General features: G+C 44.4%; 1 protein-coding gene across 1 annotated transcript in view; it reads right to left on the reverse strand.

Moving 5' to 3' along the window:
* Positions 1-1,971: 1,971 nt before the first annotated feature.
* The window catches only part of LOC111961442 (WD repeat-containing protein 70-like), an 88,022-nt gene continuing 78,080 nt past the window's right edge, over positions 1,972-11,913 (reverse strand). Inside the window, 4 exon segments of the mRNA XM_023983710.2 lie at positions 1,972-2,213; positions 7,200-7,307; positions 7,309-7,360; positions 9,283-9,399. Of these exon segments, the coding sequence (XP_023839478.1) occupies positions 2,126-2,213; positions 7,200-7,307; positions 7,309-7,360; positions 9,283-9,399 (365 nt within the window). The 3' untranslated portion in view covers positions 1,972-2,125.

Genomic DNA, 11,913 nt, shown 5'->3' on the forward strand with positions numbered 1-11,913 from the left:
TCTCGCCAGCCAGAAATGTCTTTCATAACATAAGTAGTCTCTCCCCGACATACATTTGTGGAGAAAATAAAGAGAAAACGAGAATGTTCTAAGTCTGTAAGCAAGGCGAGTGCAAAAGTATTTCTCATTGTGGAATAATGTATCATCTTGTTGGAGGTTGTCATCAGCACTTGAAGATAGGGCGGGTCAGGGGAGAGGGTGGTTGAGGGTTGTAGGTGTGTGTAGGGAGTCGTAGGACCGAGAGAGGAGATAGAGGCTCTCTAGTGGTTTACTCCTCGTGTTGTGCATTCCTGAACGCTGGCCCAGGGTTGTACGGTAAACAAAAGCTTGCTGTAAAGCGACACCGTGCTGTAAATCGAGGCACTCAGCGGGAATGTTTCCACCGTGCAGAGAAGATATGTAAACGCTGATGAGAAAATGGCACAGTTGGCCAGGCGGAGTGAGTCAGTCAACTTCTGCCGGTGTGTATACACCTCAAGGTTTAGGTACCTCGATTTTTCCAGTGGATAAAACGAAAGCACTGATTATGTACACACAACTGTCCTGTGAGGATCAAGACTTCACGCCTGGACTATCGGCCAACCAGATTTCTTTAGTCCAAAACCTGCCCCTCTCTTGAACTATTGACGGCAAGGAGATGGGGACAAACGTGAGACTAAAACAGAGGAGAGATTTGATCCTCTGACTTCTCCATGACTTATACGGGCCGTAGTGCCAAACAGAGCCCCAACACACCCTTTGCCCACTACTAAAGGAGGCAGATGATCACACTGGGCATGGGTGGACTGTGACATCACCCAAAGCTCTCCTACATTCTAACATTGTGGAATTCCCGGGCCGGTAACATACACTGCTGGAGCCAGTGGCTGGTGACGTCAGCATTTGGAATAGTAGTGCTGGGCAGGAGGATTGGGGCTTGGCTAAGCCACGCTCCTTTGGGAGTTGTTACGGCTTTCAGGACGTTTGAGGCTTTTTCATGGCGATCTGGCCACAGCCCAGATAATGAGCAGCTTTCGAGGATTTGTGTTAAGAACACGTTTTCTAGTCCAGATCTCTTGGGATGATTGTTTGTGCAGGCCAAAGCACAGCACACCCTTTGCGATTTGATTCACTAAGAAGGAACGACAAATCGAACCCTTTCCATGCCTGTATTGAGTCACACCAGTGAAAGACAACTGACACTTTCTAAAGGCACTATAGTAGTGCTTGTTGAAACTGAATGGTCTTCTGAATCCCACACAACTGTTTGGTGGGTTAACCAGAGGCTACATTCCAGGGGATTGTAATGAACACGAACATGTGATCCATGAACTGTATGGCATAGCTTTTTCTGTCACACTAACGTAATTATAGACACTACAGGTTGTACAAGAGATTTAGGACAACACTGCTGACTGTCGTCACTATCTAGTTTCCGGGTGAGGCGAAAGGAAGCAATTCAAGTATATTTAAAAAATGTCTAGCTATGCAGCAGCTTGTTACCCATATAGTTCTATTGGGTATGTATAACAGATATATTACCTGCTGATATGGACAGAAACATAACCTTCTAGTCAATTCATACCCCCCAAACTATTCTCCAACATGATGGATCGTAAGTTACACCACCATGGCATGGAGTTGTCTTGGTATTTCCGAACGCAATCACTCATTTTCATGCAAAATGTTCACTTTTCCCATCAATATTTAGGAATGTTTGAGTCCTGTGAAACTGCGCACTAGAAATAACATCTAAATAAATATTTATTTGAAGGAGTGACTCACCGAAGGAAACACATGCACGTCCTTCAGTCCATGACTAAGACTGAGTGGACGTCCAAGAGGGTGAACTCTCTGATAGAATCCATCTCGATCTATCTGGTTTCTAAGTGGAGGATATTGCATCACAATAAAATCCTGATCTGGGTTGATCTTGGACTCTACAGGTCCAAAGACAATGCTATGAGCATCAAAGAGACGAGGTAAAAGTACTGCGAGTGTGACTTGGATGAACTGTCCCTTTTATTACTGTTTCTCAGGAGATCATAAACGGCACTACATTTGATTCAAGTACAGTCAAGTACAAAAACATGCACATATCCAAACACACCTGTGCACAAACACACACAAAAGGGGTTGCTGCGGCTCAGATCTTGCGTTTCTTCCACTCTGGTTCCTTGTCAGCCTCTTCATCAGACTCTTCCTCCTCTTGAAAGATGGCATCTGGTTGGGTCCTGGCAGAAGACAGGGAGAAGGGGAGACAACTTACTACACATCTTTTACTTTGGTATAGTACAATACAACCATCCTTATTCAATCCAAATAAGAGGGTCGTATTCAGGGTCAACCCTCAACAGACAATGAAAACAGATGCGGGAGATGGAAGGGACAAGATAAAGAGAGAGAACGGAGGAGTAGTGAAAGGGAAAGGACATAAACCAGTGCAGCAGGACAGGATGAGATTAAACATTCCTCTATTTTTATCACGCTGTCTATTCTGAGCAGTGATTAAAAGCCAACATCTGTCCTGTGTGAGTTAAGGAGGGAATGTGACACACACTCATAGAAACGTGCACAGACGTACGCGGAAAAAACACACATAGGGTTAGACTATAGGAAGGAGAACGGAAATTAAGAATATGCTCTTCCAAAACGTTCACTAGTTCCAGCACCTCCTAAAACACCTGCAGTATGCCTCCTACTCTGTGACTCTTTCCTAAGGATGTTTTATAGACAACACCCACTCTTCCAGAACTTTCAACCAGGTCATTCAATGATCAGGTGAGGGAGTTGTAACGCAATATCCACTCTGTTCTGTCTCATGTGTGTTCTGATACCAGCGAGAACCCATTAAAACAGCCCAACAAAGGGAGTAACCGGATCATTTGGTCATGAATGTCACAGTACCCAAGTGCTACAATGCGACTCATTAGTGTCAACACTCCAATTAGCAGTGGTAATGAGTGATCTCCCCATACTGGGTGGATCGGCTGAACCAGGCCACTCAGATGAGAGGCTACAGGTAGGGTTACAGGGATCAGGGGGTGTACTTAGGCCAGACTAGATCAGGGTGTGAACTTAGTCCCCTCCTGTACTCCCTGTTCACCCATGACCGCGTGGCCAAACACGACTCCAACACCATCATTAAGTTTGCTGACGACACAACAGTGGGAGGCCTGATCACCGACAACGATGAGACGGCCTATAGGGAGGTCAGAGAACTGGCGGCAGTGTGGTGCCAGGACAACAACCTCTCCCTCAACGTGAGCAAGACAAAGGAGCTGATCGYRGACTWCAGGAAAAGGCGGGCCGAACAGGCCCCCATTAACATCGACGGGGCTGTAGTGGAGCGGGTCGAGAGTTTCAGGTTCCTTGGTGTCCACATCACCAACGAACTGTCATGGTCCAAACATATCAAGACAGTCGTGAAGAGGGCACGACAAAACCTTTCCCCCCTGAGGAGACTGAAAAGATTTGGCATGGGTCCTCAGATCCTCAAAAGGTTCTACAGCTTCACCATCGAAAGTATTCTGACCGGTTGCATCACCACCTGGTATGGCAACTGCTCGGCATCTGACCATAAGGCGCTACAGAGGGTAGTGCAAACGGCCCAGTACATCACTAGAGCCAAGCCTCCTGCCATCCAGGACTTATATAATATGCGGTGTCAGAAGAAAGCCCATAAAATTGTCAAAGACTCCAGTCACCCAAGTTATAGACTGTTTTCTCTGCTACTGCATGGCAAGCAGTACCAGAGCGCCAAGTCTAGGACCAAAAGGCTCCTCAACAGCTTCTACCCCCAGGACAATTTACATTGACCCCCCCCCCTTGTACACTGCTGCTACTCGCTGTTTGTTACCTGTGCACTGTTTTTTCACCCCCACCTACAGTCGTGGCCAAAAGTTGAGAATGACACAAATATTAATTTTCACAAAGTCTGCTGCTTCAGTGTCTTTAGATATTTTTGTCAGATGTTACTATGGAATACTAAAGTATAATTACAAGCATTCCATAAGTGTCAAAGGCTTTTATTGACAATTACATGAAGTTGATGCAAAGAGTCAATATTTGCGGTGTTGACTCTTCTTTTTCAAGACCTCAGCAATCCGCCATGGTATGCTGTCAATTAACTTCTGGGCCACATCCTGACTGATGGCAGCCCATTCTTGCATAATCAATGCTTGGAGTTTGTCAGAATTTGTGAGTTTTTGTTTGTCCACCCGCCTCTTGAGGATTGACCACAAGTTCTCAATGGGATTAAGGTCTGGGGAGTTTCCTGGCCATGGACCCAAAATATTGATGTTTTGTTCCCAAAGCCACTTAGTTATCACTTTTGCCTTTGGTCAAGGTGCTCCATCATGCTGGAAAAGGCATTGTTCGTCACCAAACTGTTGCTGGATGGTTGTGAGAAGTTGCTCTCATGGGATGTGTTGGTACCATTCTTTATTCATGGCTGTGTTCTTAGGCAAAATTGTGAGTGAGCCCACTCCCTTGGCTGAGAAGCAACCCCACACATGAATGGTCTCCGGATGCTTTACTGTTGGCATGACACAGRACTGATGGTAGCGCTCACCTTGTCTTCTCTGGACAAGCTTTTTTCCGGATTCCCCAAACAATCGGAAAGGGGATTCAGAGAATATTGACTTTACCCCGGTCCTCAGCAGTCCAATCCCTGTACCTTTTGCAGAATATCAGTCTGTCCCTGATGTTTTTCCTGGCGAGAAGTTGCTTCTTCGCTGCCCTTCTTGACACCAGGCCATCCTCCAAAAGTCTTTGCCTCACTGTGCATGCAGATGCACTCACACCTGCCTGCTGCCATTCCTGAGCAAGCTCTGTACTGGTGGTGCCCCGATCCCGCAGCTGAATCAACTTTAGGAGACGGTCCTGGCGCTTACTGGACTTTCTTGGGCGCCCTGAAGCCTTCTTCACAACAATTGAACTGCTCTCCTTGAAGTTCTTGATGATCTGATAAATGGTTGATTTAGGTGCAATCTTACTGGCAGCAATATCCTTGCCTGTGAAGCCCTTTTTGTGCAAACCAATGATGACGGCACGTGTTTCTTTGCAGGTAACCATGATTGACAGAGGAAGAACAATGATTCCAAGCACCACCCTCCTTTTGAAGCTTCCAGTCTGTTATTCGAACTCAATCAGCATGACAGAGTGATCTCCAGCCTTGTCTTCGTCAACACTCACACCTGTGTTAACGAGAGAATCACTGACATGATGTCAGCTGGTCCTTTTGTGGCAGGGCTGAAATGCAGTGGAAATGTTTTTTTGGGATTCAGTTCATTTGCATGGCAAAGAGGGACTTTGCAATTAATTTCAATTCATCTGATCACTCTTCATAACATTCTGGAGTATATGCAAATTGCCATCATACAAACTGAGGCAGCAGACTTTGTGAAAATTAATATTTGTGTCATTCTCAAAACTTTTGGCCACAACTGTACATGTACAGATTACCCCAACTAGCCTGTACCCCTGCACACTGGGTACCGGTGCCCCCTGTATATAACCTTGTTATTGTTATTCTTATTGTGTTCATTTTTATTATTACTTTTTATTTTAACCTACTTGGTAAATATTTTCTTCTTCTTAAACTGCACTTTTGGTTGAGGGCTTGTAAGTAAGCATTTCACGGTAAAGTCTACACTTGTTGTATTCGGCGCATGTGGCAAATAGAGTTTGATTTGATATTATTGCACCTTGGAGTGTCTTACCCTACTGACAAGAACACTAAATACTTTCTAAGCACACATACAGGTAACTGCCAAAATAAAGGAAACACTTGAGTAAATGAGGGATACAAAGTATATTGAAAGCAGGTGCTTCCACACTGGTGAGTTAATTAAGCAATTAAAATCCCATCATGCTTAGGGTCATCGTGCTTAGGGTACTGTATACAAATGTCCAGTTGCCCATTATTTTGGCTACCATGGCTAAAAGAAATATCAGTGACTTTGAAAGAGGGATCTCAAAGGAGCATAGGGGGTTTAAAGGGTGTGTGTCTCAGTCACCAGATCTCAACACAATTTAACACTTATGGGGGATTCTGGAGCGGCGCCTGAGACAGCGGTTTCCACCACCATCAACCATCATTTTCAACCCATTCTGGAACTTTTGAGGATTTATGACATAGCCCCTCTAGTAATTAGCAGGATTTCTATGGTCACATCCCTCCAATAGAGTTCAAGACACTTTTAGAATCTATGCCAAGGTGCATTGAAGCTGTTCTGGCTCATCGCCCTATTAGGTTGGTGTTTCCTTTATTTTGGCAGTTACCTGTACCTGTATGGATGATGATGAAGAGGATGATGATAATGATGGTAACATCTCCATCCCTCATCTCTGCACCTGTCCACTGGTGAGGTGATAAGCTATTGACAGACAATCCATTGGGATTGTGTCGCTATAATTAGACTGATGCATAATGCATGTGAACACCCAAACAAGCAGAGACCAGAGTCAAGTGAGGTGTGACTGTTGCTGTTACTCAAAGAGGGCCAAACCGGGGCCAGACTACACTCCAACCTCTAGAGCAATAGCATCAACACGAGGGAATCTCTCTCAGGGGAGTGACCTATTCTTACGCCTGGTCATTTTAGATTTCGATCGTTAAATTGAGTTAAAAGGTTATATAAGGTAAAACTGTCAACCTCAATAAGTTCATTCACTCATTTACTGTTCCAACTAAAATACTGTGAGCTTATCTCCTGCCAAACACCCTGCCATGAATTACATTGATATGGGCCTGCTTATACCATCAAGAGGTCCGATACGTCTACAGATGAATGTGGAAGTTCTCCTTCAACACCTTTAGATCCTCAGCCAAGAATAGACCCGTTTTTTAGCCAGCGTGTCTGTGGACACTGAGGTGAAACACAAACCCTCTCAGGTAGCTGATTGGTTGTTGGTGGGCCTCCAGGCCCAGGCTGCAGCTCTTTAAACATTCATGTGTCACCAAGCCAGCCAGGCAGGAAGGCTGGAACCTTAGCACAGCCACACTGCCATAAACTACACTCAGTGCAGACTCACCTTACTGTCTGTCTGCGCCATCCCAGGAGTGTGTGTGTGTGTGTGTGTGTGTGTGTGTGTGTGTGTGCTGCGTGCGTGCGTGCGTGCGTGCGTGCGTGCGTTGCGTGTGTGTGTGTGCTAAATGCTAAATGACTTAAAATGTAAATGTAAATGTGTGTGTGTGTACGTGTGGCCAGTCTTACTTGGTGTAGGCAGGGGCGACCCAGTAGGGGTTTTCGGAGGCCTCCTTGGCGTGTCGGAGGATGGCCTGGCGAGGATTGCTATCGTCTGTTTTGTCCAGAGCAATGTTTCACAATGAAAGAGGACAGAGTACCTCCATGGGCTGCCACACGACCACCACGACCTGAGAGGAGACGACAACCACTGGGTTAGGAACACACGTAACTCATGCACAAGCACACAGACAGGCAGGCAGACAGACCAGCAAAAGCACACCACCAAACATAGATGACAGAAAAAGTCTACCACAAATTTAGTGGCATGCAAGGAAACACATTCCTCTTTGCACCAAAACATACACACATGAGAACGTTGGGGAAAACATCCTCATCTCCGCAAGAGGGTATTTAGTTGTGTTTAAACATGGATTGGCACACACACAACACACACACACACACACACACACACACACACACACACACACACACACACACACACACACACACAGTGAGGCCCAGCTGAAAGAGGAGACTCCAGTGATATCCTGTCTCAGTGGGTTGGTGTCAGAGGTGGCTGTTAGGGGAGAGTTGAAGGAGGTCCTCTTGCAAGCAACCAGCCAAAATCCCAAACATTACACAGTACTTTTAAAAGGTAGGTTAATCAGGATGATAAACAAATGACAGTGAATTAGCCAACAAGTCATTCTCTCTCTACCTCTTTCTTCCACTTTCTCCGTCTCGAGGAAGAAGATATGGGACGTTTCAAGAGGAAAGCTGGGGTGTAAACTTTCTCATAGCATCACCGCTAAACAGACAGCTGGGAGACAAGCTCTATCAAGTTGATAGTTGATCATGGCTATAGCACCATTTTCAGGACTTGCCATAGATTGCCACTCAGTAACATTCAATGTCGTCTTGGTAAGCAACTCCATTGTATATTTGGCCTTGTGTTTCAGGTTATATTTGGCCTCGTGTTTCAGGTTATTGTACTGCTGAAAGGTGAATTAGTCTCCCAGTGTCTGTTGGAAAGAAGACTGAAACAGGTTTTTCTCTAGGATTTTGCCTGTGCTTATAGCTGTATTTCGTAATTTTTTTTCCTAAAGAAATTCCCAAGTCCTTGCTGATGAAAAGCATACCCATAACATGATGCAGCCACCACTATGCTTGAAAATATGAAGAATAGTACTCATTGATGTGTTGTGTTTGCTCCAAACATAACACTTTGAATTCAGAACAAAAAGTTAATTTCTTTGCCACATTTCTTGCAGTATTACTTAAGTGCATTTTTGCAAACGAGATGCATGTTTTGGAATATTTGTATTCTGTACAGGCTTTCTACTTTTCACTCTGTCATTTAGGTTAGTATTGTGGAGTAACTACAATGTTGTTGATCCATCCTCAGTTCTCATATAACAACCATTAAACTCTGTAACTGTTTTTAAGTCACCATTGGCCTCATTATGAAATCCCTGAGTGGTTTCCTTCCACTCCGGCAACTGAGTTAAGAAGGACGCCTGTATCTTTGTAGTGACTGGGTGTATTGATACACCATCCACAGTATAATTAATAACTACACCATGCTCAAAGGAATATTCAAAGTCTGCTTTTTTTCTTAAATAAAACAAACAAACATCTACCAATAGGTGCTCTTCTTTGTGAGGCATTGTGAGGCATTGGAAAACATCCCTGGTCTTTCTGGTTGAATCTGTGATTGAAATTCACCAATCGATTGAGGGATCTTACAGATAATTGTATATGTGGGGTACAGAGATGGGGAGATGGGGTAGTGCAACTTATTATGTGATTTGTACATGTTTTACTCCTGAACTTATTTAGGTGTGCCATAACAGAGTGGTTGAATACTTATTTACTCAAGACATTTAAGCTTTACATTTTGTATTCATTTCTAAAATGTTCTACAAACAAAATGCCACGTTGACATTATGGGGTATTGTGTGTAGATCAGTGACACAAAATCTAAATGTAATCCATTTTAAATTCAGGCTTTAACACAACAAAATGCGGAAGAAGTAAAGGGGTGTGAATACTTTAAGGCACTGTATAATATATATGTGTGTATGTAGTGGAATTTTCTGTGTAACGTTACCTGGTCCAGTGACAGGGGGTTCAGGCTTGTGGGACTTCATTGGGTCCAGTCTGTCTTTCTCCAGCTGTTTCTTGGTGCTGCGCTGCCGGGCCTCGCGGAACATGGGAAGAGCATGGGCTGGCGGGAGAGAAGAAATGATCAAATATGAGAGAGAGAGAGCGAGAAAGAGAAAATGAGTAGAAAACGCATACATTAACAAACACTTCAACAAGCCTAAGTGCAGAGCATAGCATAAAAGCCAAACACTCAAACACACCAAGTGACCTCTAGCGAGGTCTAAAGCACTCTGCCTACTGCCATGGTGGACACCAACACTATCACGTCCATGTTTATATTTCACAGTTTGCTGAACACCACCACAATGCATGTCTTGGGCACTTTACAGCGTAAGTGTGTATTCTATGTCTATACCTGAGTTATTGCGTGTGTGTCCCCAACAGTATGTGTACGCCTGTATAACTGAGTAAGTACCAGTGTGTGTGTGTGTGTGTGTGTGTGTGTGTGTGTGTGTGTTTCCTCAGGGGTTACAAAGGGACACAGTGTGGGCTAGATGAAGTGATTTTCCATTCAGGAGCCCCTGTTGTCACTGCTCAGTGTTAATTCTTCTCCTCCATGCTACATTAAGCAAAAAGGTTACTGTTAACAGATTCCCACTCTTTTCTCAATGGGCCATGACCACGCTTCCTGTCCCCTCTAATTTTCCAGCACTAGGGCACAAGTGCGTCACTCAGCGACCGCGGCCATCAGACACCGGCCTATAGTCTCAACTTGTCGGGGTGGCGATGAGAGAAAACTAGGAGGGAAATCACATGATGGATATTAGAGAAGGGTTCTGTCACCTAAACAATAAGCTGTGTTTCCCTCCTAGTCTATCACAGCTCAGCCAGGTGTCTTGTCCTCCAGTTACTGTTCATCCATTACCTCAGTGGGAGTGAGAGAGTCTTCTGTATGAGGTTGAGAGAGCCACACGTCGTCCATGCACCGTGCAGCTGAGTGACTCGTGTGGAAATTACAGACTGGCTGGGTTAAAGAATGGTCAAGTGTGGTGGGTTGTAGGGAGGGGGGAGTGTGTTGATTCAGGAGGGGTGAGTGGGAGTATGAGACGGGAGTGTGTGTGTGTTAGCGGGGGTATCACGCTGCCGGGGGTGGGCGAGGTGGCTGTCCCTGGCGTGACTGGAGCCCTGGCGGCTGACCTGTGGCTGACGAGTGGCATCATGCCCTGTGGCTGTCTGTTCACTCACTCTCACACCACGCCATCAGCTAATGGCAACACTCGCTGATGCTGCCTCTGAAAGCTGTGTGTGTGTGTGTGTGTGTGTGTGTGTGTGTGTGTGTGTGTGTGTGTGTGTGTGTGTGTGTGTGTGTGTGTGTGTGTGTATGTGTGTGTGTCAGGGTTTCCGTTAGCCGGTAAGTCGGCTTTTGGACGATAAAAATGTGAAAAGCAGATAAATAAAATTGGCGCCGGCCAATTATCTGGGAGAAGAAAAAAGATCCCATTGCTAAACAATGCTTTTTTTGCCTATTCATTGATGGAAATCCCAGTCGATGGAAACACATTTGACAGGTCATGCTTATCTGTCTATAGGTTCATTTGCATAATTTTGTGGAATAAAAAATAGCGCATGTGTACATTCGGTATGCATCTTATTTATCACATGCGCACAGCGTTACAGACAAAAAGCCTTTTTGCGAAAAATCTGTCAGACAATTCTTCGTTGCTGCTAAGCTCCTCAGACAGCTCTTCGCTGCTGCTAAGCTCCTCAGACAGCCCTTCGTTGCTGCTAAGCTCCTCAGACAGCTCTTCGTTGCTGCTAAGCTCCTCAGACAGCTCTTCGTTGCTGCTAAGCTCCTCAGACAGAAAAGTGTGCTTTTATAAGCCTTATCATTGCGCAACAATTTTAAATGAAATAGCGTGTTAAAAACAGTTTTAATGGCTATGACTAAAATGAGCTACTATTTTTATTCCTCAACTTGTAATTGATGCGCGCTTCCCATTCACCATTCAAATGCATAGGCAACGGAAGGCAGACTTCATCAGCGCGTCACACAGCACTTTGCAATGATCTAAAGGCAGTATGGATTTTGAAAACATACTTGTTTGAAACCTGAATGTTTTACTACATATTATGAGGCATGTCTTACCTTTCTTCAAAGTAACCTAGCCAAAATTCGACCATATCTGTGGAGGCAATAATTTTATAAAAGACTTCCAGATGCCATTGAAACCAGTAGCCTATTGTTTTATAAAGACTTCCAGATGCCATTGAAACCAGTAGCCTATTGTTTTATAAAGACTATGACATATGGAAGTCTTAATGAAACAATAGGCTACTGTTTCAATGGCATCTGGAAGTCTTTATAAAACAATAGGCTACTGGTTTCAATGGCATCTGGAAGTCTTTAAAAAACAATAGGCTACTGGTTTCAATGGCATCTGGAAGTCTTTATAAAAACAATAGGCTACTGTTTTCAATGGCATCTGGAAGTCTTTATAAAACAATAGGCTACTGGTTTCAATGGCATCTGGAAGTCTTTATAAACCAATAGGCTACTGGTTTCAATGGCATCTGGAAGTCTTTATAAAACAATAGGCTACTGGTTTCAATGGCATCTGGAAGTCTTTATAAACAA

Source organism: Salvelinus sp. IW2-2015, linkage group LG4q.1:29, assembly GCF_002910315.2.
Source record: "Salvelinus sp. IW2-2015 linkage group LG4q.1:29, ASM291031v2, whole genome shotgun sequence".
Lineage (NCBI taxonomy): Eukaryota > Metazoa > Chordata > Actinopteri > Salmoniformes > Salmonidae > Salvelinus > Salvelinus sp. IW2-2015.